General features: G+C 39.2%; 3 protein-coding genes across 3 annotated transcripts in view; 2 read left to right on the top strand and 1 right to left on the bottom strand.

Annotated features, from left to right (window-relative positions):
* Nucleotides 1-348: 348 nt before the first annotated feature.
* LOC117291232 (cysteine/serine-rich nuclear protein 1-like) lies at nucleotides 349-10,519 on the bottom strand. Its single transcript, XM_033772843.1, has 4 exons — nucleotides 10,433-10,519; nucleotides 3,869-4,102; nucleotides 3,048-3,179; nucleotides 349-2,473 (listed from the first exon to the last, which is right to left on the bottom strand). The coding sequence occupies exons 2-4, from the start codon at nucleotides 4,026-4,028 to the stop codon at nucleotides 723-725; spliced, it is 2,043 nt and encodes a 680-aa protein (XP_033628734.1). The 5' UTR covers nucleotides 4,029-4,102; nucleotides 10,433-10,519; the 3' UTR covers nucleotides 349-722.
* A 1,116-nt stretch (nucleotides 10,520-11,635) lies between these two features.
* On the top strand, nucleotides 11,636-20,204 carry LOC117291664. Its single transcript, XM_033773506.1, has 7 exons — nucleotides 11,636-11,723; nucleotides 13,030-13,215; nucleotides 13,902-13,952; nucleotides 14,741-14,806; nucleotides 16,018-16,090; nucleotides 18,350-18,397; nucleotides 20,177-20,204. The coding sequence occupies exons 2-6, from the start codon at nucleotides 13,048-13,050 to the stop codon at nucleotides 18,355-18,357; spliced, it is 366 nt and encodes a 121-aa protein (XP_033629397.1). The 5' UTR covers nucleotides 11,636-11,723; nucleotides 13,030-13,047; the 3' UTR covers nucleotides 18,358-18,397; nucleotides 20,177-20,204.
* The window catches only part of LOC117291365 (myosin heavy chain, non-muscle-like), a 29,516-nt gene continuing 25,042 nt past the window's right edge, over nucleotides 19,406-23,879 (top strand). The window contains exons 1-5 of the mRNA XM_033773014.1: nucleotides 19,406-19,414; nucleotides 20,177-20,250; nucleotides 20,856-20,969; nucleotides 22,648-22,754; nucleotides 23,107-23,214. Of these exons, the coding sequence (XP_033628905.1) occupies nucleotides 19,406-19,414; nucleotides 20,177-20,250; nucleotides 20,856-20,969; nucleotides 22,648-22,754; nucleotides 23,107-23,214 (412 nt within the window). The remainder of the gene's footprint in view (nucleotides 19,415-20,176; nucleotides 20,251-20,855; nucleotides 20,970-22,647; nucleotides 22,755-23,106; nucleotides 23,215-23,879) is intronic.

Below are 23,879 nucleotides of genomic sequence, written 5' to 3'. Positions count from 1 at the left end.
TTTTGACCTGAGCATATTTTGTCTGCGCTTTGCTGGCAGTTTGTTGCGGGCGCAAGAAAATCGTAGGTTGACCTTAGGCCGACTTTAGTCTTCAAACTTTCAAACTTGACACATCTTACGCGAGTCCAAACATAGCCGATATCAATTGACAATATTTCGTGATCATTTATAAATAAGCAGAAATGTGGCTTTTTATACAATGAGGCTGTCCTGCTAGTCCAAGTATTTGATCAAATACTGAAAATAATTACTTCGCTAAAATCCATCTTTCATTCTCCAATGAATCTCAATATGAGGTGGTCAATAAAAATCAATAAGATATAAATAAAGACGGCTATGAAAGTCTTGTTTTTCCCCTTTTATTAACAAGAAACTTCATGCCGGCATAAATACATTTTGGTAAAAAATACTTCTGAGTGGGCCAGCATGTCGTTGGTTTCTGTAACAGAATCCTAACGGCAAATTTTCGTTGGTATATTATTTTTCCCTTTTTCAAGTAGGCCTACCACACCATAAAAATGAACAAAGCATGTCACATTCCATGGTACCTGGACTTAACAAGTTGAATTTCAGGTAGATGTTGGCAAGAGCACCAGCTGAGTTGTGCATTTGTTGCTTTTTCCAAAATGCAATACGGCGAGATTGATGAAAACAAAAAATAAATAGAGTATTTCAATATTTGCCTGGTTACCATCTATGTAATACGGTGGCGTAAAAATGACTTACATTAAATGTGGGGACGTAATGCTTTCATCTTTGTTTTGTTCATCAATGCTTTTAACGGACTCAAAACAGTTGAGCTCATCGTGCCCGTTATCGTGTGGCGTTAGCTTCACATTGGGGCAATTCACAGTGACCATGCCCGACACCACGGCCTCGGCGCTGCAATTCTGCAACTCGTGAAAATCGGAGTGATTTGTGGCGTGATTGAAACTGTCCCCCACGGACACAGACACGGAGCTGATCTTACTGGTGGCTAGCTCAGTCTCGTGTTCGTGCATCTCGTCAAGGGGGTCAATTGCATTCAACGCACTCAATATTGTATAACTACTAGTGGTTGTGCATGGCACTGAATCAGGCGTGCTAGAGGATATTGCATCTTTGCCGTAACCACAAAGGTCTGAATGGCTGCCTTGTGGAACAATACCGATCTCATTTCCATAACTACTGGGGCTACTTGTTACACAGCTGGAAGAGTGTGGAGTCACGCTACTTCCAAAGCTACCTGCAAAAGTGGGAATATGAGAATTCAGATCTGTGAATGTGTTGCTACTTCCCATGGACAACCCCAGAGGTAACTCGGAGCTCTCGTCCAAGGTCGTTAATTTAGCGCAAGGACCCTCGGCGAAACTGGAGTCTACAGAGCTAGACACGGTCTTATTCATTTCTGCAAACGTTGCCGATTCTTTGAGTGTAAACTCATCACATTGATTATATTGGTAGCTGTCGTTGGAGCTAGATTCCGAGGTGGATGTCAGAATGCTGTCATCCGATGCCGAATAAGTATGAAGAGTAGGGACACCGTCGCTGCTACATTCCATACCAACATGATGATTATGATGATGATGCACTAAGGTATCGTCCCCGTCGTTGTACTGCAACATACGTGGAATGAGGTCTTGCACGTTCAGATGTTGCTTGACCTCAATTGGAATATTGGCCTCCACGTTGGGACCGCCCGATACCTCATACTCCGGATTATGAACAGGATACACGTGACTGACTTCGGAGGAGGTGCAACCCATTTGTCCGTTGTTGACCTGACTTAATGAATTGTTGTACCCTACCACCATGTTATCTCCTAACGACGAGGAGTTATCACAGCAAGGCTTGGTACAAGATGCTGACGTGGTGTAGTCCACAGAAGTCCGATTTAATAAATGTGCCTCGTCCTCCTCGAGACTGTCACTACCGCTTGGACCCTCTCCGTTCATACTCCTCTCACCGTCTAGTTTCATAATAGTGTGGATGAAATGTGTTCGGACGCGGACAGGATTGAACTCTACTCTGCCTACAGGATTACTGCATCCTTCCTTGGTACAGCCACAGGGGAAAGATAACCTGTCTACTTGACACTTGATGCCAGCTGCTGCACAAGCACACGTTGCTGGGTTACAATATGCCCTGCAGTCACACCCACAGCTCTCTCGAGAAATGCGTATCTTCTTCAAGTCGATCTTCTCCAGGTTGTCGACCTTCTTGACTCCCGCGACACGCAGCAGAGCACGCCGCTGCTTCGTGGGGATGGGCTGCAGGAAGTAGTAATCGGAGATGTTGATGCTGTTCAATTCGTCTTCGATCTCCTCCTCGGAGACGTCCTCCGAGGTCAACTCTTGTGCTCCTCTCTCGAGGAGCTGTTGCTGACGTTTCTCAATCAACTGCCTCTTGAGGATGATGCGGTGGATGCGCTCCTGCTCAGTGGAGTAATCACACAGGCTGAATTTCTTCTTCAGTTCATGTCTAGGCAGCATTCCTGAAGGAAAAAATATGTACAGATGAACTTTAATCAAGACACATGATATTTTGATCTGAGCATCAAGTGAAAACCAGAGTGCACCCTTCTTGTTGGCATAAGTAACAATCTTGAAGAGATGTAGTTTTGTTTTTTAACTTGTCAATTTTGCTTCTAAAGGCATTGAACACCTTTGGTAATTGTCAAAGACCAGTATTCTCACTTGGTTTATCCCAACTACACATGCATAAAATAACAAATTTGTTAAAATTTGGACTTCTTTGGTCAACGGAGTTGCAAGAGATTTTTAAAGAAAAAACACCCTTGTTGCACAAATTTGTGTGCTTTCAGATGCATAATAACAAGCTTTATTCCTGAAGTAAATGTTTAAGTGACAAATTAAATCTTTCTCAAAAACTACATTACTTCAGAGGGAGTAGTTTCTCACAATGTTTTGTACAGCTCTCAATTGCTCATTACAAAGTAAGTTTTTATGCTAACAAAATTTTGAGCGCCTTTAATTCTGTTTATTTGTACATTAGAAGAAGTGGTGTAACTCTTCGTGGCATTGGGCAAACTGCTCACAATGTCTCACCTAACGTGGAACCTCCTTGGCTAGGTACAGATGTGAAACCCTGAGAACGCCGAAAATAGTAGACTGTCACGCCATCAAATGACACACGTTTCCTCTTCTTCCTGGTTGGCCCTAGAATACCTCTTGTGTTACCTTGGAAAGAAACAACAAAAATTATTGTTAGTAGAGTACTTTGTATCATAAAGCAATGACTTCTTACTGGGCAAGATTGTGTGAAGATGAGCAAACCTGAGTATTGGATAGCAGCTGCCTCTTGGTGTGAAAATTACACCCAATGATTTTTCAGGGTGTTACATTTTGGAGGTTTACTGATATTTGGCGGTTTGGGTTATACCAAGGGCCCGAGTCTTTCAAACCAATGATTGTAATTTCGCCTCTTTCAAGAAAATTTGAAGATGCAGGGAGATCTTTGAAAAATCTTGAAAACAGGAAAAATCCTGACACATCACATGCCATCTATGCAACACATTGAGAAGAGCAGACAAGTGCACTGGAGTCAAGCTCTGGTGTTTCTGACCAGCAGAGTGTGGGTTCCACTCTTGTCCTTCAACCATAATTGCTTTGTCCTTTGGATGGGTTGTAAAGTACATGTATTTGGTCTAGAGAGTTGTGTAATGCACAAGAACCAAGTGACACCTATAGCTAAGAGACTAAGTAATTTGCCATGTGGTTTCTTTCAGTGGCTGCTGAATGCACCACAGCACCATGTCCAATTTTACAAGGTGCTACATTAACAGGTCTCATAGCGTCTTACAAATGATAATAAGTGCTTTGAGACGCCCCTAGATAGAGCAATCATATTGTAAACAGAAGTAACTCACCTTTAACCACAACCTCTGCATTGAGATCATGAGAGTTACTGCAGCTTCCCCCACTTCCCCCGGCCTCTGGGGACGATGGGGACGACTCTTCGGAAGGACAAGGACTAGGGGAGCGTTTACGCTTATTGGTGGTGGCCACAGAGGAGGAGGTTGAAGCCATGGTTAATAGGTGACACAACCAAGAAGATAAGAGGATGGAGACAAGAACAGAAGGGGTGTATGTTTCCTCTCTACCTGTAGTTCAAGAAAATGAGACACAAAGCAAAGGTCAAAAATAACTGCAAAACAAATAGACTTGCCATGAAGCTGTACTTTGTTTTCTTGCAGCTGCAACAACAAACACAGGCATCGAAACAACCCAGGGCACCCACAGTAATTGCCTTCTTGCCCAATGCTTTTACTGTGGTGCCCTTGGCAAAGTTAAATTTTCCTCATAGAAGTGCTCCTTACCAGAGGAAGATTGCCGTGTTCCTTCAAGAGTAAAGTTCAAGGCCCGCAAACAGCAAGTAAAATACTTCTCATAACAAATTTCATGATCTAAACTCCGCTTTCCATGCATCAACCAAAGCCAGCAGTAATCTCAGAATGGAATTCATTGCCGTCGCCATTACCTCACTAACCGCAGCCGATTTCACAGAACGCTTGAATCGCTCGTCCTAAGAAGTTACTACACACCATGCAAAGCTTCAAACACCATGAACTCGTCCTAACTAGGATGGGTTCAATGCATTGTAACGTTTAAGGATGGAACTTAACTCATCCTATGTCCTTAGACTAATCCCAAGTTACATGTACATGGAGGAAGAGTTTGGTGAAATCGATGGCTGGCCCCCCATATTTACTAATATATGCTTCCAAGTGAAACTTGAACTAAACTTCACTCAGTTCTACTCTGGAGGTTCTAAAATATAAAAGGTACATGTAAAGAGAGACACAACTTCCTGTGAAATTATTGGAAATATCCTGTGTGGGTCTGTGATGCCGATGCTTCCAATTAGCCCAGACAGCATGATCAGAAATGTTCAACACATTAAACCCATACAAGGAAACACTTCTGTTTCAAAGCAAGATCATTATCAACTGTCCAGAATGAACTTTGCTTGAAGTTGTTTTTCAGTTTGCGTCAGGAAGTTCTTGCAAAGTGAGGATGTTTTGTTTTTGATTTATCTGTCCAAGCTAAGCTTGTTTTGAAGCTCCAAATGCAAACATTGCCAAATATGGATAGAACCCATTGTGCACATGGGGCTTGTACTGTATTGTGCAAACAACAAATTTGTACGCATACGAGCAGAGTATACTGTTCTAAAGGTCGAGACCCAACCGGCTCTTTTCAGAGCCAACACTCACCCTAAGAGATTTACACATGGTTGTACCCGCAAGCTCACTATTTATTTATAGTTTCTTCTTATTGTATGCATACATTGTAGACTGTCATTCCACAGCTGAGATCCTCCGTGCTGATCAATTATTATTTGCTTAAAAAATCTCAAGGTTAGGGCCTACTTATTTTAGCTCCTTTTGTATTTATAATCAGTCAACAAAAAATGATTAAGATGTTGCAAAACTAGAGACCCCTACACGTTGTAAAGTAAGCATTTGGTACATTGTACAGTAGGCCTATACCTTGACTGAAATCAAGAGGCTACTGTGCACACAAATCTGCTTAGCCAGACAACTTGTGCTAAGCAGAGGTAATGCACAGCTTGTGATTGACAATTATAACATTATGTTGACAAAAAACAATCAATGACCCAACCTTTTAACACCCCCATTACCTGATGCAGTAACATAAATTAATTTGTTCATTCATCAAATTGCAATTTACCATAGCAACACAAAACACTGAAGTCTTAAACGCTGAACTTGACAATGAGCGCAATCTATTCTGTATTATGGTATAAATAATTTACATACGACTTGCCGCATCATCATCTGCAGTTCAACCATTTCATACGACACTACGTGAAAGATGTCACAATCTAGCTCCCGCACTGGTAAAAAATAATTATGTAAATTAATCCAAGCATTGAAGCATGATTACAATTTCTCCACCGCCTCTGCCTCACGCAGGGAGCTACACAAGTTAAGTGCACTGTCATTTGTCAATGGAGAGATTTCTATGGCAACCATGCATGTCAGCAGTTGTCAAGGCAACGGTAGGCCTCAGGGGATCGGAATGCTAATGTCTTTTCATCAAGGGTAACTTGCAAGGCATACATGTCTTGAGGCCACTTCAGGGAATACCTGTATGGTATTTTTGTAATAATGTACAAGAATCTGGAAATTAATCAAAGTGACAGGGTAGGTGATAAATAATGCCATATAGGAAATTATTGTAAACAAATCCAAAGGATCAGGACTTTGCCTCACAATGTCCATAGACTAGACATGATAAGCCTTGTGATGCATATTGGATGAGAAAAAAAAATCCCTGCAACCACACCCCCCCCCCCCCCCCGATATTGAAAAAAAATAACCAAACAGACAAACACCCCAACAAACAAACAAACAAACAAACAACAAACAAACATAACAAATTTGCCTGAGAAAAACCTGGCAAGACACTGCTGTGCAAAGGTCATGGATTCGAACTAGAGTGTGATTTTTTTAGAGCTCGGGAGTGTACTAAAGTAAAAATTAATATTCTTTAGATGCCCGATGCAAATTTCCATCTATGAGAAAAACTTAGTGCCAATTTTAATTATAAGATTACTACACTTGATCCTGGCCTTCAATTCTCATGAACCCAAATCTAGTCTTTGTACCTTTTGACCCTGAGATACAAGTAGAGGGCTAAAGTGCAGTTAACAGATTTAAGACTCTTCAAGAAACCCCCCATTCTCTGAGTGATCAAGGCCAACCCGGTGTTACCCTCAAAAGGGTGGTCCGAGATCACAAAACCCTATCAGCTAGGTTCCGAGGTGGATGTCAGAATGCTGTCATCCGATGCCGAATAAGTATGAAGAGTAGGGACACCGTCGCTGCTACATTCCATACCAACATGATGATTATGATGATGATGCACTAAGGTATCGTCCCCGTCGTTGTACTGCAACATACGTGGAATGAGGTCTTGCACATTCAGATGTTGCTTGACCTCAATTGGAATATTGGCCTCCACGTTGGGACCGCCCGATACCTCATACTCCGGATTATGAACAGGATACACGTGACTGACTTCGGAGGAGGTGCAACCCATTTGTCCGTTGTAATAGGTTAAACCCTTTAACACCCTCCACCCTCTTGGATAAAGGGACAAACTGTGAAAAAACCTACACAAATTCTCTAAAGAGGTTGTGTATCATGCAATTCATGCAGCTCTTTTCACATTATAGGTTACCCCCCCCCCCCCCAAGGAAAAATTTTCCCATTCCCATGCAGAATTTATCCTTCCTATAGCTTGTATAGTGACTTATGGATGGGAGAAATCCGATCAAACTTTCATGCTCAATTTTTTGAACAACAGTTTTGCACATTGACGCCCTTTCTCTTATTTCATGTTGTTGTTCTTCTAGGCTCACAACGATATAAGCCCTACAGGTTTGTGGTCGAAATAACTTGAACTCATGGACAGAAAACCATGACGTAGTACAATGTATGTACATTGTACACATGTGGGTTTGACACTCATTACACAAGTAGGCTGCACACAGTAGTAGTAGTAGTGACAGATAATATCCACTGTGAATTATTAATAGAAGTGTCTGTCCAGTCGTAATAACTGATTTGTCAAGTCTATAACGTGTGAAGAAGAAGAATACCTTCTCTTTGAGGTTATTCACGATCAGGTACGAGAGAGGTGGCGACCCTACATGCCATGAATACACAAGTGGTTCATATTGCACTCACTGCCCGAGGAGTTTGCATATTGCTGCCTTACTACTGAATGAGGTTTCAATGTACCACATTACAAATCCCTAGGAAGTGTAAAATAGCTTATGAAAATTTGACGCAGTAAAGGGTAAATTGACACGTTGCAATTTTGTGTAATGGTATTAATGACTAATTGATATCCTGGCTGCTTCTGAATGATTTATTAACGTGGTGGTTTTCTCATGATTTTACCCAAATCCAAGAAATACACAAATATTCACTTGATTTATGCACTCGCAACCTAACTGAAGATCTCTTGTTAGCGCTATTGTTTTTTTTGTTTTTTTTTGGTGCCTTTAAACTTAGTATTAAATTGGAAGCACAATAGACACTCGCATTTTATTAACCACTTAACGATGAGGTTTCCAAAATATTTCTGCGTCCAGGAACATGCTTAATTTTTCAGAACTGGTAAAATATGTATTGTTTTTGAGGCTATTGTTGTCACAATGAAAGCCTGACTAAACAAATATACAAACGACAAATGTCCCCATATGGACTGGATTGTTGTTTTTTATTTGGATTGGGGATGGGGTAGAGAGTCTTTTTTGAAAAAAATCTTGGCATTGAACGTCTTCTGGCCTTAACTGGTTATACTGAGATTGTTCATCAAACTTTCAAAAAGAGGCAAAAGAGGCATGCAGTAGCATCTGGGCACAATTTCATGAAGCCTGTAAGCACAAAAAACCCTTGCTAAGCACACAAAAATATTGCTTAATAGAAACGGGTTACAGGTTGAAGTTACATTCAAAAGGTTTACATTGTTGTGACTGGTGTCCCACATAATTTGTGCTTAGCAAAGAAATTTGTGAAGCCATTTTTCTGCTTTTAAAACAGTATTATGAAAGTTGGCCCTGGTGTGTACATGTATGTAGAAACGCAGCCTGAGTATACTGTATTTTTCAAACTGTCAGAACTACAGTGTAACAGCCATGGGGATGATGAATGAACTGTCAAGGTAATGACTTCATATCCTGAATCTATAACTGGAATATGGGCAGGCCATGTTCTACAACTTTATTTTAAGACTGAAGGCCTTACTGCGTGGTGGAAATGAATCATTGCTTGGCACAGGTTATGCTTTTCAACATAGTAATGCTGGTCTACCATGAGTTGTTTTTGTAGTATTCAATCATACAGAATATGAATCAAAAGTAACAAACGACAATGTACTATTTATATAACTTGTACCATCGATTCAGTTCCTGATTATTAGAACATGTATATCCAACGATAACTCACAGGGTTATCATTCTGTTATGACGTTGATTACTCTTGAAAAATACTGCAATTTTGTTTTATTTTATTTTAAAGAAAAAGTGCAACATTAATGAACACTACTTGCCTCATTGCAGATGTTTGGATACAATCACACTTATTGCACATTAAATTTATGAAATTTACTAATTCTCTGATAAAAATTAGACAAGTATTTTGCAGGGTCATTACCAAAGAATGGCAATGCATTTAAAAAATATGGCCAAAAGACATTTGCCAAATCTATTGTAACCATTCGGTTATGTTTTTATATTCCAGTTAAATAGTGATTTAGTTGCTATAGTCCAACAGGAAAGCATTGCAATTACACAGTTAGTTTCCCCGTAGAAGGAAACAAATCATTTGTCCCAAAGGGATTACTTCATTTCTGTATCAGCCAGTACCACTTTCACTACATGCATGATTCTAATGCAGATAATCTATTCTTTTCCACTGTTCAACCACAGGCTCATAGGTAAAAACATGAGTGAAACTTCTGTAACAGTTTGGTTCTCCAAATGCTATGTCAACAATGAGACAAACAAAGCCCATTAGGCACTTTCAATGTAGACATACGTCGTAGACATACAACATATTAGACTCTAGTTGTGATGACGAAACCCTCCTCCCGACGGCGAATTCGGCAGCCATCAGGAGGAGGGTTATCGCAACTAATTGAACTCTCACTTTGTATTTGGAGTGTCATTTCTTTCAAGCATTGTTCTACATTGTAACCCGTTTGGAATCTGGGCTAAGAACATCACTATGAAACAAAGGGGGGATCATGTCTGCCACACCTTTTCAGATTCAGAGAAGAAACAGAGCATGATTTAGATTTTTAATTTGAGACTATTTTATTGGTACCAGTATTGTCAACAGAACTATTTCCACCTGAATTACTACGAATGATGTGTATTTGATACTATTTCTTAGTTACAAACTTGCCATAGAATATACCCCAAATCCTATGGCAAAATGTGGCAAAACATGAACGGAATCAGAATGCTATCTCATCTGTGCATAAACATTACGTTGTTTTATTGGATCTAAGATTGGATGAAATGATCATACCCCAAATACATAAGCATTTTACCTAACACAGCGTTATTAAGAATGTTACGTAGGTTTGCACTTAGATCAAGATTAATTTTAACACAAAAAAAAAGATGAAAAAAGCTTAAATATAAAAATTAGAATCAATCAATTTGCACTCACAACAATAACATGTAGCCCTGCAACGGAGGAGTCCAACCTGGGCTAAATAACATGTAGACTTCTCATTTTGTAATCTTTATGTTAGAAATTATAATTTGTAATCCTTATTATTCTACAATGTAACATCCAATTCATGATTCAACCAAACCAATACCATCATGATGTTGATTTAGAACAGTACAGTGATGAAATACGCACAATTAATTCATAAAATCATACCAATAAAGTATTTCTACCTCCATGTTCTCAATGAATTGAAAACCAAGCCAAAAAAGGAGCGTCTATACACAAAGTGCAGTCAATCAATTGTGGTCAAATAATGAGTTGCGCTTTCAACCACACAGTGACAATGTCAGTTCAGTTTGACTGCACAAATATAAACGATTCATCATTCAATGTAAAACCGAATGGCGATTCCAAATGCCTAGTTATAAAAACAATTATAATCGAAAGAATTTACCCTCTGCAGCAGTACATAAAGACGCCCCAAAAATATGGTTCATTAGTTAGAAAATTGAACAAATACTTGCCGGAATTCTCAGCATCTGTCCACAACCGAATGGATTTCTATTCCTTCATAAAAAATAAGGGAATGTTAATGAGATGGTAACCACATTCCATAAAGCGTGTCAAAGAAACAGCCATTTATGGCTGGGTACCAGTAATATATTTTACGTTGTTAACTCGATAGTCGCGACATCCGCCGTTCCGTCGCAGACGATGGATACAACCATTTTCAAAAGAGGGGGGATCTTTTTAACACTCAGTCAAGACGAACTATATATGGATTGAATAATAAAATTTTAAATTTACGAATTGATAATAGTAGTAATGAGCTACCCTGGTAAATCTAGAAGCAATGATTCAAGAGTGTATGGCGCTATTTATGGCGAGTAAAATGATTTGACTATAGGAGTGTCACCCCCTATACATGACGAGTGCATAATTTAATTGTTTTTCCATCAGTTTTTTTCCCTGCGTGCATGTGGGCTGTGTACACATCCGATCCATATACGACAGCCCAAGTTCATAGACATTATAATTAATATGAATGACAGTTACACTCTGTGTGCAGAGACTTACTACTGCTGGCTACCCGGCCCCCAGGTAAGACCTTGGGCCCAGACAACGCACGTGCTTTTGTTTACATTCCAGGCATATTTTGTGTTATTGTTGAAATGCCGCCCCGTTGTTGTTCGATGATGTAGCGACGTCTGTGATGTCATAACAACGTTATCTCCACACACAACGCTGGGGTAGTCCCCCTTGCGCGCGCGTGGTGAAATTCTATAAAAACGTACACAATGGATTGGCATTGTCCACTGTCCACTAAATTATAAACAGCGGTGTGGTTTTTGCACACAGCATGCGGGATAGCCACAGTTTGTTTACAAACAGAAAAGACCACAGACCAACAATGCACGATGAATGAACCGGAAGAAATCGCTTCTCTCTGTTGCCGCTGAGTAGATAACTCAACGTGTCGGACAGGCCGAAACAGCCAGTGGTGGTGATTTCAAAGATACTTTTGTTGTGACTTTTTGTGTTTATAAGTTGTATTACTATTGTGTTTGTCAACTAAAACTTTACTAAACTAACAAAAACTAATACCTTTTTATTGATAGGGTTATAATATAAGGATAGGGCCTACGTTTTGAAATTCATTAATTGAACACAATGGCACACCGTCTTTCCATCCCAACATGGAGAGGTACAAGTAGAAATAGCTCTGTAACAACGCTGCTTGTATTTTCCCTTGATTCAATGAATGGCTTCCATATTTGTGCAAATGCAAAATAACTAAAAATGATAAATAATAATAAGTTTTATTGTTTTATATCCATAATTATAAGACCATCTAAAATTGGAGGCTACTGCAAAGGATGCGTCTATAGCCTTAAAATTTCCACAATCAATGCATGATGAAGTGAATCAAGTTTTATAATTTTTTCACACATGCACTAACTTAGCCCTTGCATGCAATGGATGAGTCCAACCCTGGCTAGCACGAACTCAACTTTTACTTGAAGTTCTGGAGTATAAATATTTCAATTTGAAACATTTGACTTAAATAAAAAAGATAAGAGATGTTTAGTACCCACTACACAATAGGAGTAAACCACTCTTATATATCGCCCTCTAGTGACAACTTATAATGTATAATGCCACTCATGTACTAAATAAAGCATTACTAAATAAAGCATTACTTGGACTGAACATGATAACCCAAAGAGTTCTTACAAGTCAAGCAGTCATTGCCTCTTTCCTTTGAGTCTCATTCTATAAAAACCCATAACACTTAAACAGATGACACGGTAATCAAGTGGTAGCCATGGATTTTCTACATCGTGAGTCTACTCTAGGGGCAAGGATCCTTGTTGTGATTCCCTTCCTTAAAGGCACTGTGAACCTTTGGTAATTGCCAAAGACCAGTATTCTCAAGCATAAAATAACAAACCTGTACAAATTTGGACTCAACATTGGTCGTCAAAGTTGTTGTGAGAGAATAATGGAAGAAAAAAACACTCTTGTCGCACAAGTTGTGCGCTTTCAGATGCCTTGAATTTGAGGCCTCAGGTCTCTCATTAAATTCAAATATTTAAGCAAGAAATTGTAATACTTCTTTCTCAAAAACTACTTTACTTTGGAGCCGTTTCTCACAATGTTTAATACTATCAATAGCTCTCCATAGTTTGCTACCAAGTAAGTTTTTATGCTAAAAATTGTTTTGAGTAAAAACCAACAGTGTCTTATGCCTTTTTAAAACACCCTGCCTGTAAATAAATGGGCATAATAATTTTGTTTTGTAAATATAGACCAAGGAAACTTAAAAGATGCCTTCCCTACACGAAGAGATGAATATACAGGACTTGGAGGAAGTTATTCTGGAAGTGCCAGGTCAAGTCACCAGCATCTTTCAAGATCTGGTTCTCGCGCAACAAGTGAGATTGCAAGAGGGAACAATCAAGCAACTACGTACCATTCATGACAGGGTCAAAGCTGTAAGTATCACCTATCCTGCTGGGCCCAATTTCATGGCTCTGCCTTTAACCGTAAGCAAATAATCAGCGTTTTCAGAAGCAGTCAATTCTGTTCCTTATTTCATTGGTAAGCAGGGAATTTCTGCATTACTAGTTCTTCGCTAACACAAGTAGCGTGTCATGGCGGAATGGTTAAGAGCACTAGATTCAAGCTCTGGTGTTTAATCAGCAGAGTGTGGGTTTGAATCCCGGTTGTGACACTTGCTACGTAAAATTGGGGAGGTAGTGCTTTGTGCTTTACCGGCCAGGCTGCGGACTCATGATACCCAAGCTATACATCTGTATTGACGGTAAAAGGGGTAACCCTGTTTCAGCCCTAGGAGTAGGTGGCAACGGCCTCTGGAATAGAATAATTATACATGTAGCCCACACCTTGAAGCGGCCTTGTGGCCTTGTGTGTCTGGCGACTTCCTTTGGGCGAAGAATGGTGATCACGGGCCCCAAATTAAGGAGAAAGCAGTACTTTGGGATCCACCATCAAAATTAAGAGCAGTAAACATTTTTGTACGGTCTAACATCAAACAAAGCCTAGAGCGAAACCGTAGCCTGGTAAAAAAAAAAAAACCCTGAGTTTGGTGCACAAGACCACTTGGCCTCAAAAGTGTTGCATAATAATTGATTCTTCCAATGTTTTTGTACAATTACAGGCTCTTGCTCATTTTGGAGTGAACACAAATGTTCATGCATCCCAGTCTGAGGTAAGAAATTCAACATCTTGCGACGATAATAACATTCTAATTTATGTAATCTCACCATCATCATCATGAAGTATTTAACTCCTAGAAGTCCGTGCAATTTTGGGCCCTTTTCAAAACCTTGGGCTTTGCATTAGGTTTTGTCAGTTATTTTGAAGATGTGTTTCAAAAAGGACCATAACTTATAATTTGTAGGCTATGTCAGACAAAACTACTCTACACAAATATTAAAAAGACAGCAAATGTGGCAATCTACAAGGGATAAAAAGGCTTCGGCTTATTAAAAAAAAAAACTAAAACTAAATGATTAGTTTTTAGATTGTATTTTTAAACATGATCATGGCTGGCTGTACAATGAAATGAACTTTAACAATAAACGCATGCGCAGACATGCCGGCTGTCACATCAAAAGTCTGTGATGGCCAGAACACGCACATGCAGTGATTTAGACTTTGATTGGGCTTTTAGCTGTCCTGATAGTTGCTACAAACAGCGCCCTCTTGTTATCAACCTGCGAGTTAAGGGGCGTGATAGCTAATAATGTGGGGGCGTTTTTCGTGGCTGAGATGTAGAAGAAGCGATCTAAGACTTTAAATAAAGTATAGCAGTGATTGGGTTAGAGTGCATAATTCCATGTACACATGTACAACCACATGTGTATGCCTGCTATGATCATAACATTAGTCTACCCCTTCAAATTGTTTTTCCACTGTACCAAATATCAACCACAATTTAAACGGAAAATAACATTATATACTACAGACAAGTCTAAATCTGTTACCACTCCTCAGATTAATGAAGAAGAAATGAGAAGGCGTCGGCCTCCAGGATTCCAAACAAAAGCCAGGAGAGAAGAGGTAGGTACGGTTTGGACATGCTTTAAAGGAACACGTTGCCTTGGATTGGACGAGTTGGTCTTTGAAAAGCATTTGTAACCATTGTTATAAAATGCATATGGTTGGAAAGATGTTGTAAAAGTAGAATACAATGATCCACACAAATTTGCCTCGAAATTGCACTGTTTTCCTTTTACCTCGTCGACTGACACCATTGGATATTTATGGGAGTCAAATTTTTGACTCCCATAAATGGCCGACCGTGTTAGTTCGCCACAGTAAATGGAAAACCACGCAATTTCGAACCATATGCATTTTATAAAAAACGGTTACAAACGCTTTTTAAAGACCAACTCGTCCAATCCAAGGCAACGTGTTGCTTTTAATAATATAAAAAAAATCTGGTACATCCAGTCATTCAATCAATCAATTTGTAAACTAAAGACAGTGGACACTATTGGTAATTGTCAAAGACTAGTCTTCACAGTTGGTGTATCTCAACAGATGCATAAAATAACAAACCTGTGAAAATTTGAGCTCAATCGGCCGTCGAAGTTGCGAGATAATAATGAAAGAATAAACACCATTGTCACACGAAGTTGTGTGGCTTCTAATGCTTGATTTCGAGACCTCAAATTCTAAACTTGAGGTCACGAAATCAAATTCATGGAAAATTACTTCTTTCTCGAAATCTACGTCACTTTACAGGGAGCTGTTTCTCACAATGTTTTATACTATCAACCTCTCCCCATTACTCGTAATCAAGAAAGGTTTTATGATGATAGTTATTTAGAGTAATTACCAATAGTGTCCACTGCCTTTAAGTGAAACCTTCATTCCTATTTTGCAAATAATAAAAAGAGTATCATAAACAGTGGGATTTGCATCCCACACTTGACCCCCAAATTTAGATTTACTTTTATAAATAGCTATTTTTATAGTTTCAAGAAATTTCAAAGCTCTCGGAATTTAATGAAGAATCCACAAATGAAAAAGGGTGGTTAACTAAAAGCAAATTTTATTTTGTTGTTGTCAGGATGGCAATATTATCTCACATCCATCAATCATATACAAATAACTTGGCATGTAAATGGATTTTGTGCATTTTTCTGGCAAATTATATGCAAAATTTGTTGTATGTTTTTCAGTTTTGTCAACCATTTTGTTGAATATCTTCTAGTTGAATATCTTCTAGTGTTAAAATAATGTCCTTTCAATTGTTCCACTCCTAGATGCTACACAAGCAGAACATCATAGACACTGTTCATGAATTCGTCCAAATCTCCATCAGACGTGAAACTGTAAGTAAGTTCAAACCGCAGTTGTTTTGTGATTAAAGGAATCAATGTGTGGTGAAGAGGTTTTCAACTAGTGGTTTAAACCCAACGAGGCCTGGTTCTTGATAATTTTACCGAGACTCATTTTTTTTACAACTAGGCCTAGCGTTTCAAGTAAAAATCTTTTGAGGGTAGTTTTTAACCATGACCATCTCAATACCATGAAGTTATGTTCAAATCTGTAAGCATAGTTAAGTTTATTTTTTTCGACCTCACCAGTGTTGTCCACATCCTTAAAGGCAGTCTACTGAAGCGTGTACAATAGGTGGAAGTGTTAGTAACTTGGCAGCACTTTTTCTAATCGAACATATACGTATAATAACCAACCTGTGAAAGTTCGAGATCAATCGGCCATCTGGTTCAGGAGAAAAAAGTGAAAAACCGACGATATAATTCCGTTCTTCGTGCATGTCGTGTGAATTTCAAATGCTTGCACAATTCCTAGGACAGATTTTTGAATGTCGCCCTCACGCGTTTGAAACAAGAAATCAACGACTATTTTATGAAAGATAGCGATTTTATTGTGAATGGTCGTTGGTACAGTCGCTCCTACTCAGGCTTCGGGGAGAGAGTGGCTGTCTGCAGTTGGTTAGAAAGGTCATCGAAGGGCCAATCTTTGATAAGCGATCTACTATGCTTTAGCGCGTGGGATCTGGAGACGGTGCGTGTGTGTGTGTGTGTGTATCGTCGGCCTGCATGCTGCATGCAGTACAAATAATGCTAACTTGCTAGCTATACCATCGCAGAATGACAGTGAAGATAAATTCTAGTGGACGTTTTTAGGACTATTTTTAACTTTCTTTTTCATGGAGATAGAATGATATTATCAACGCACACCATGACCATGTTGATCGTCAAACTACAGGGGTCCTGTACCAAGATAAATGTGGAACTTGCATATAATGTCCATATAAACAGATATTTTTTTCCCTTTCCCTACATTGTCACAGGTGGCAATTTACAGGCAACCAGCTCGCATACCTGCAATTTTCCATAAGGAAACTCATTCACATTCCTGTTTTAATTCACAAAGGATATTATTTCTAGTATTACATTTTCCAAACAAAAACAAATAAATGACAATTTATTACCAAAGTCTCCTCTCTCGGCCGTCCTCCGAGACGACACTCCTCCATTTCAATCTTGTTTCTCAAAATTTCTAAATTTATATATTTTATTTTGTAATTTTAATTTGCCTCTGTGGGGTCTAAATATATCAGTAAAAATTGTTAAAATGTACGTCTACTCTTTTTGTCACGCACCATCAATTATCTGACAATTTATGTTGCACCCTGGACCGTGGTCACACTTTGTAACGTGCGTTTACTTTTGTGAAATAAACCAAAGTCCCAGCAGAGTGGTGGCCCGTTGATTTCTTCAGATGCGAGGAGATACAAGAAGTAAAACAATGACTCAGTCGAGCAGTAGGTTTCGTCAACAACCAAAATAAACTTTATTTATTTAAAATCTATAGAAAGTTAAACCAGTCAGTGAAATCCAGAATAAAAATGAAAGGGTTAGTAACTACACCTTATTTGAAACCCCAGAGAACTAGTGAACCAATAAATTTTGAACACAGCTATAAGAAGAAGAAGAGAAAAAAAACAGAGTGCCAGTAAGTTTCAGATTAAAATAAAAAAACCGACACCATGTAGCACTGTATTGAACACACGTAATGTAGGCAAGATTGTGAAAAGAATTACATAGTTGGAGGGGTGACTGGGATCGTGGAGGAACAAGCTGAGATTGATTGTTCCTTACGGTGCCACTCTGATCACTCTCCAAGATTAAGAACGTTTTATTAGTCAAAGACTTCTGCAAGAAAATAACAAACCGTCTGCACGTCTGGGTGATAAAAAAAAAGAGGATGTCCCAGTACGTAAGGTAGGACGCGCGGTTCGGGCCCGCCAACAAAATAATACAAGCTTACAACATATCATAATGAATGTAATGAACCTTGAGTTAGAACAGCAACTTTTTAAAAAATCTAATATAAGCGCCGCGCCGCGAGACTCTGTCTGTAATTTCGTTGATTTGTTGACACATCACACACCTAAAAATGAGCTCATCATCAGAATCATCAGAAGAGATGTGGACTCCCGGCATTCAGGTAGTTAACAGACTGTAAATCTATGTTTTGTAAATCAAATCTATTGACAATAAAATTATTTTTCTGATTTCCTTCATTCATTCATTTATCAAGTCATTTTGATTTTTCTTAAAACAGCTCATTGATGAAGTAGGTGACTGGATATTTGATGTTCAACAAACTTTGGTGAGTTCTGTATTTGATTTGGGAATGTCCGTATATATTTCACATCCTGCTTATGCGTTGATATTTTGCTTACTGTGCGATTTCTGCTAACCAGAAGCAATTGTTAAGGTATGCTTACCTTCCGATGCTTACTGTATTAAGCAAATGATTGGTGTATGTTTTGTGGTAAGAGTCTAGTAATTTTATACCTTTACCAACAATACAAATTAGATTGGCCTGCAACTGCCGAGGCCTTAAATTATGGGAAAATGCCTGCAACTGCCTAGGCGGGGTAATTACTAATTAACAATAATTAATATTTATTACTTACAACTTTAACCAATGAGCAGGTTCTTCCCTGTGAGGGGCAAACACCACCAAGCCAAGTCCAAACCTGCTACATTGGCTAAGGAAAATAGTAGCGAAGAAAACTGCCTTAAATCCACACTGAGCGTGCGACCTGACTCAAATTTAGCTAGCACAAAAAATAACCAACCAGCTCTCTCAAATTGGGCCCAGGATTTCCCCTTGGTTTGGAAGTCCACTTGGGTCTAGATTGACAATTAAAGGAACTTTCTGGAAAGGTTGCAATAGACTTTATGGGCAAATTGCATTTTGGCTTGCCGGCGCATCAAGTGATGTTTAAAGGATTTGGGTACTTTTTAAAAATTTCCATAGATTTACCTTAAACTTACAGGGTTTGAAGATAATGATAGTGGAAAGCTTCCCTTCAAATCTTACATACTGAGGGGCTGTAGTTTTTGAGAAATGAGTAAAACAATGTCATGGAAATACGTTTGTATATGATTAAAACAATTTTCGTCTCATGAGACGAAAATTATTTTCATGACATTGTTTTACTCATTTCCCCAAAACTACAGCACCTCAGCACGTAATATTTTCAGGGAAGCTTTCTACGATCATTATCTTCAAACTGTGCAAGTAAAGTGTAAATCTGTAGACCTTGTGTTTTTTGTCCTACAAAAGCTACATAGACCCTTTAAGCGGTGTTCACTAACCAATTGTACAATGAGTTTTGTGAGATGTGCACATGACTGCGTGTACCAAATTACTCATAAAGATAGCCGATTTACACCAAATTGCAAGCTATCTTTCGCCATTTTCACATTGTATTTCTTTTCCCAGAGGAATACAGCCATGGGTTATGGGGAGGCCTTAGGAATTTGTTTAACCCCCATGGTTACCCAGCGCACTTTCACAATGTTCCACCTTGGTCCCTGTTCCACAGGGTCTGGCTGTATGTTTCAATAATATTTTGGATGGCATGGTTGGCTTGTGCGTAAAGCGTTCGCCTCACACCAAGGTGACCCTGGTTTGATTCTCGGCCAGGGCCATATGTGAGTTGAGTTGTGTGTTGGTTCTGTGCTGTGCCGCAAGGGTTTTCCAGACCATCCGGTTTTTCTCCCTTGGGAAAAATCAAACACTTTCGATCTTGGCTGTGCTCCGTGGTCATAATGCTTCTCGAACACGTTGTAGCTGCATCCTTCGCAATTCAGCTCTTAGCTGCGAGTAAGGATGATTAGCCCCTCGAAATTATTATACCCCAGGGTTTTACCGCTTACCCTCACTCCAGAGCAGGGGGTGGCTGTGTTCCCCGGGGTATGCTCGTTTGCCGGAGTAGATCAGGGGTAAGGTGATCCAAGTGTGAAAGGGCTAACCAGTATTCCCTGGGGTTGCCCCTGGGGAAAAGAGAAGTGTGAAGAGGGCTTATACAATTATTCATAACTATTGTTGAGGTTCTGACTTTTATTATTATGCCTTCGTAATTTGTAAAAACAGGAGCAGAATTTACTGAGCGATGAGGTCATCAAAGAACGCGAAAAGGAGGAGATTGAGATGGAGCGATCAATGAAGTCAGTCAAGTTTTGTCCTCACTGTTTCTTTTAATTTGGGGTTGAATAAATAAAAATTGACTAGAGCAGGATTTGAACCATCGACCTCCGGATTAATGTGCTGGCGCTACCAACTGAGCTGTCCAGCCCTATGTTGGCGGTCTCCCTATTTTATTCGGGGGTTTCTAATGAAACATTTCAAAAACTCAATCCTGATCTATTTTCTGGTTTTTGGTTGACCTTACAAGCTTGACAACATCAAATGACTTGTCAGTCTGTTTAATTTTATTTGTTTGTTGGGATGATTTTCCCTGCAAGGAAACTCAGCAAACTCTAAAGATATAAACAACAAGCTGGCAACAGCCAATCTCTCTCATACAAACATTGTATTACTGTATATTATGATTATGAATTGCACAAACCAAGAAACTGTAATTCAGTAACTAGATTGCAATACCCATGTAGCCATTGTGAAATAATTGGTTTACCTACATGTACAACCTTGGCGATTGCAAGTCTTGCGATCTTACTACTTGTATCGCCATGTCATTTAACAAGTTGATCAAGGTAACTTGATGATTAATTGCTAAACTGAACATTGAGGTATCCTTTTTTTTCTATTCCAGTGTGGTAATAAATGACAGCAGGAAATTTGTGCGGAAAAATGTTGACAAACTACGGAATACTGGTCAGGAGATTTTCCAGATCATGAATGAACTAGCAATGCAAGAAAACCAGGGGTAAGATACAAGTGTTATATATATATATTTTTTTGGAAGTTGCCAATTACAGGGGCTCTAACATGGGGCCCAATTTCATGGCTCTGCTTACTGCTGAATTCTGCGCTTACGATCACCACTCTCTGTTTGTGTGCAAGCGTCACATTTCTGTGCTAGCTGTGTAAGCACAGAATGCCTAGTAAGCACAGAATGCCTAGTTAAAATTCCCTGCTAACCTGTGAAATACTTTTGACGTAAGCGCTTCCGTAAACGCCGATTCTTTGCTTACGGTAAGCAGAGCCATGAAATTGGGCCCAGTCAGCATCGTGCATTTCTGCACCGGCTGCCTGACTGGTGAGAAGCTTCCAAATTGAGCAGTTTTGAGCTGCCACTTCTGCCTCGTCCACAGACCACCCAGTGCCCAGTCTGGAGAGGTCCCTCGGATTACATTTGTCCATGTTATCCTCTAGGGCGGCCTCATCTGCATTTCCCATGGGTTGGGTTCTGCGCTTACGATCACCATTCTTTTCTGATGAGCCCAATCAGTGGTTTCTCAAATTGGCTTTTATAACTTAACAATGTTGGTAATTGATTCCAACTGTTTTAGATGTCATTTGATGGGAGGATTATTGGTCATGCAGCATTTATTATTCAAACTTAACTCATGAATATATTCTCCCCGTTGCTCCTGTAGAGTGGTGGTTTTTTACTTTAAAAGTTTTGCTTCAGAGCCATTACATGTATAACTTGATTAATTCCACCTGTTGATAAGAGTACATTCCCAGAATAACTTCCTTGCCCTCAGGCTACTTTTGGTAGAGATTGCACCAGACTATTATTTACCTTTGTGCCCTGACTCAATTGTGGCTGAAGCATTGTCTTGGCGGTGTAGACCAAAGCCATGAGGACTGTGAGCATTTAGGCAGCTAAGACAAAGCATGTACTTTTACTGGACACTCCTGCCCATCTGTGTAATCTGCTCAATAATCGGGTCCATGTTAATTCTGTATTTTTAGAGTAATTCACTGTTTAGTGCTGTGTGGGTTTTCCGGTTTTCTCATTTCCGGTTTTACTCATTGTTTTTTATCGTTGTTTTGGGGTTGTTTTTTACTCCATATCTAATCAGTCTCTTTGAAGGTTTTTTTTATTGCATAAGTGTTTATTTACAAATTGTTTTGTGTTTCCTTTTTTTGATCTTAAAGCATTTTTTTAAGAACCAATTAATCTTGTTTGAGAAAGTCACAGTCACATGTTATTTTAATTCTTGGCAATTAATTTTGAGTTGTTGGCTTTTGTTGGAGTTTAACAAATAAATCACTGTTTAAGAGCAAGATTTTGTTTCCGTCCCAGTTTTTAAGTAGATTTTTGACTTTTCGTTAGTGGGCCTTTTTCACCGCTACACACCCATAGATATTATTTATTTATATATATATATATATATATGATTTCAGGCATTGCATGGTGAGGTATCAATTTATATTTGGATTGTGGTAACACCATGTGTGTATCTACTTGCCAGATAGAGTTTATTCTTAGAGAACTGTCCTGCTTTTTAACTATTACCTGGGCGGATGGTATAGAAAATAGGCTGGGACTACTACTTTAGCTTAATATAGGATCGTGATTAACTGTACTACCGCGGAGTCAGTTCTTAAATTGGTCTCAACGTTTTGACTTATATATTTTGTTTTGATTTCAGATCCAATGCGGGAGGTTCTGATTTGAAACAAGCCTTTAGTAGTCTCGCTACACAACGACAAGCGGCAGTCAAAGCTAAGACCAAGGAAGCTCAAGAAGTCCTTAACGGTAATTTCAAATCACTTTTAAATCCCTTTTAAAAAACAATAATATCGCCTGACCACACAGTTTTTAGAATGAGAAAGACAGGCCTGCAGCCGATTTCACGAAACGCTAGGATTAATCCTATCTTGAGTTAGGACGAGTTCAATGTGTCCTGTGCCTTTGGATATGGAACTTAACTCATAAGTTAGGAACAGTTTGGTGAAATCGACGGCTGGAATTTCAACTTTAAAAGGGCAAGGCCATTTTCATTTTGCAAAGGACATTTCTATTTTAAAGGTTTGTAGACATTATTACCATTCTCAAGGATGTATTTTGTATAATCCTGTGACTCCCATGTTATCTGCACCCTGAACAGAAAGAGCTTTGCTCGCCGATTCAGCCAACTGGCAAGCAGCAGCTCAAGAAGTGAAGAAAGCACTCGATGACACTTTGAGAATGGCAAGAACAAACAACGACAGAAACAGTATGTTAAATCTAATTCGTATACAAAGATTCTTATGCTGAGCTCCATTTCCAGCTGAAATGATTGGGTCATGTGAAACTAAACATATGCTCCCCCGTTTCCCTGCTTCCACGCTTCTTCTTCTTCTTCCTTATTAGTTCTGCTTCATAAGTGAAGATTACCGCACTGCTCAATGTTGTTAACCCCAGTTTTTCTGTTTGTTTGTTTGTTTGTTTGTTTGTTTGTTTAAATGATCTTCCCATCAAGGGAACTCGGCAAACTCCCACAAAGGGATATAAACCCCAAGCTGGCAACAGCCAATCTCTCTCATACAAACATTGGTTTAGTGTCTATGATTATGAATTACACAAATCAAGAAATTGTGATTCAGTAACTAGACAACAATATTTATTTTAGTCATTTTGAAATCAATGGTTAGCTGGGGATTCGTATCCACAACCTTGCAAGTCCTGCAGTCTAACCACTTGTCCACAGTTGAAGCGGAGACTGTGCAATACGAGCCAACATTGAACGAGGCCCGTTGGCTGGGGCCTATTGGGATAGGGCTGGGATTGTCTGAAATTATTGAGCCTGAAAAAAAAAAAATAATAATAATACGATAATAAATAATAAAAAGACTTCACAAAAAATTAAGAATGTGCACACACTTTGATGCAGAGCATTCA

The sequence above is a fragment of the Asterias rubens genome, chromosome 6 (genome assembly GCF_902459465.1).
Source record: "Asterias rubens chromosome 6, eAstRub1.3, whole genome shotgun sequence".
NCBI classification, from domain to species: Eukaryota; Metazoa; Echinodermata; class Asteroidea; order Forcipulatida; family Asteriidae; genus Asterias; species Asterias rubens.
Note: the sequence above shows the minus strand (reverse complement) of the source record. Positions and strands in the feature narration are given on the sequence as shown.

Coding starts and splice junctions, on each gene's coding strand:
- LOC117291664 (XM_033773506.1), top strand. CDS start 13,048: ATGCCTTCCCTACACGAAGAGATGAATATACAGGACTTGGAGGAAGTT. Junction 13,953..14,740: donor TTCATGCATCCCAGTCTGAG/GTAAGAAATTCA, acceptor ACCACTCCTCAG/ATTAATGAAGAAGAAATGAG. Junction 14,807..16,017: donor CAAAAGCCAGGAGAGAAGAG/GTAGGTACGGTT, acceptor TTCCACTCCTAG/ATGCTACACAAGCAGAACAT.
- LOC117291232 (XM_033772843.1), bottom strand. CDS start 4,028: ATGGCTTCAACCTCCTCCTCTGTGGCCACCACCAATAAGCGTAAACGC. Junction 3,180..3,868: donor TGCAGAGGTTGTGGTTAAAG/GTGAGTTACTTC, acceptor TTTCTTTCCAAG/GTAACACAAGAGGTATTCTA. Junction 2,474..3,047: donor CCAAGGAGGTTCCACGTTAG/GTGAGACATTGT, acceptor TTTTTCCTTCAG/GAATGCTGCCTAGACATGAA.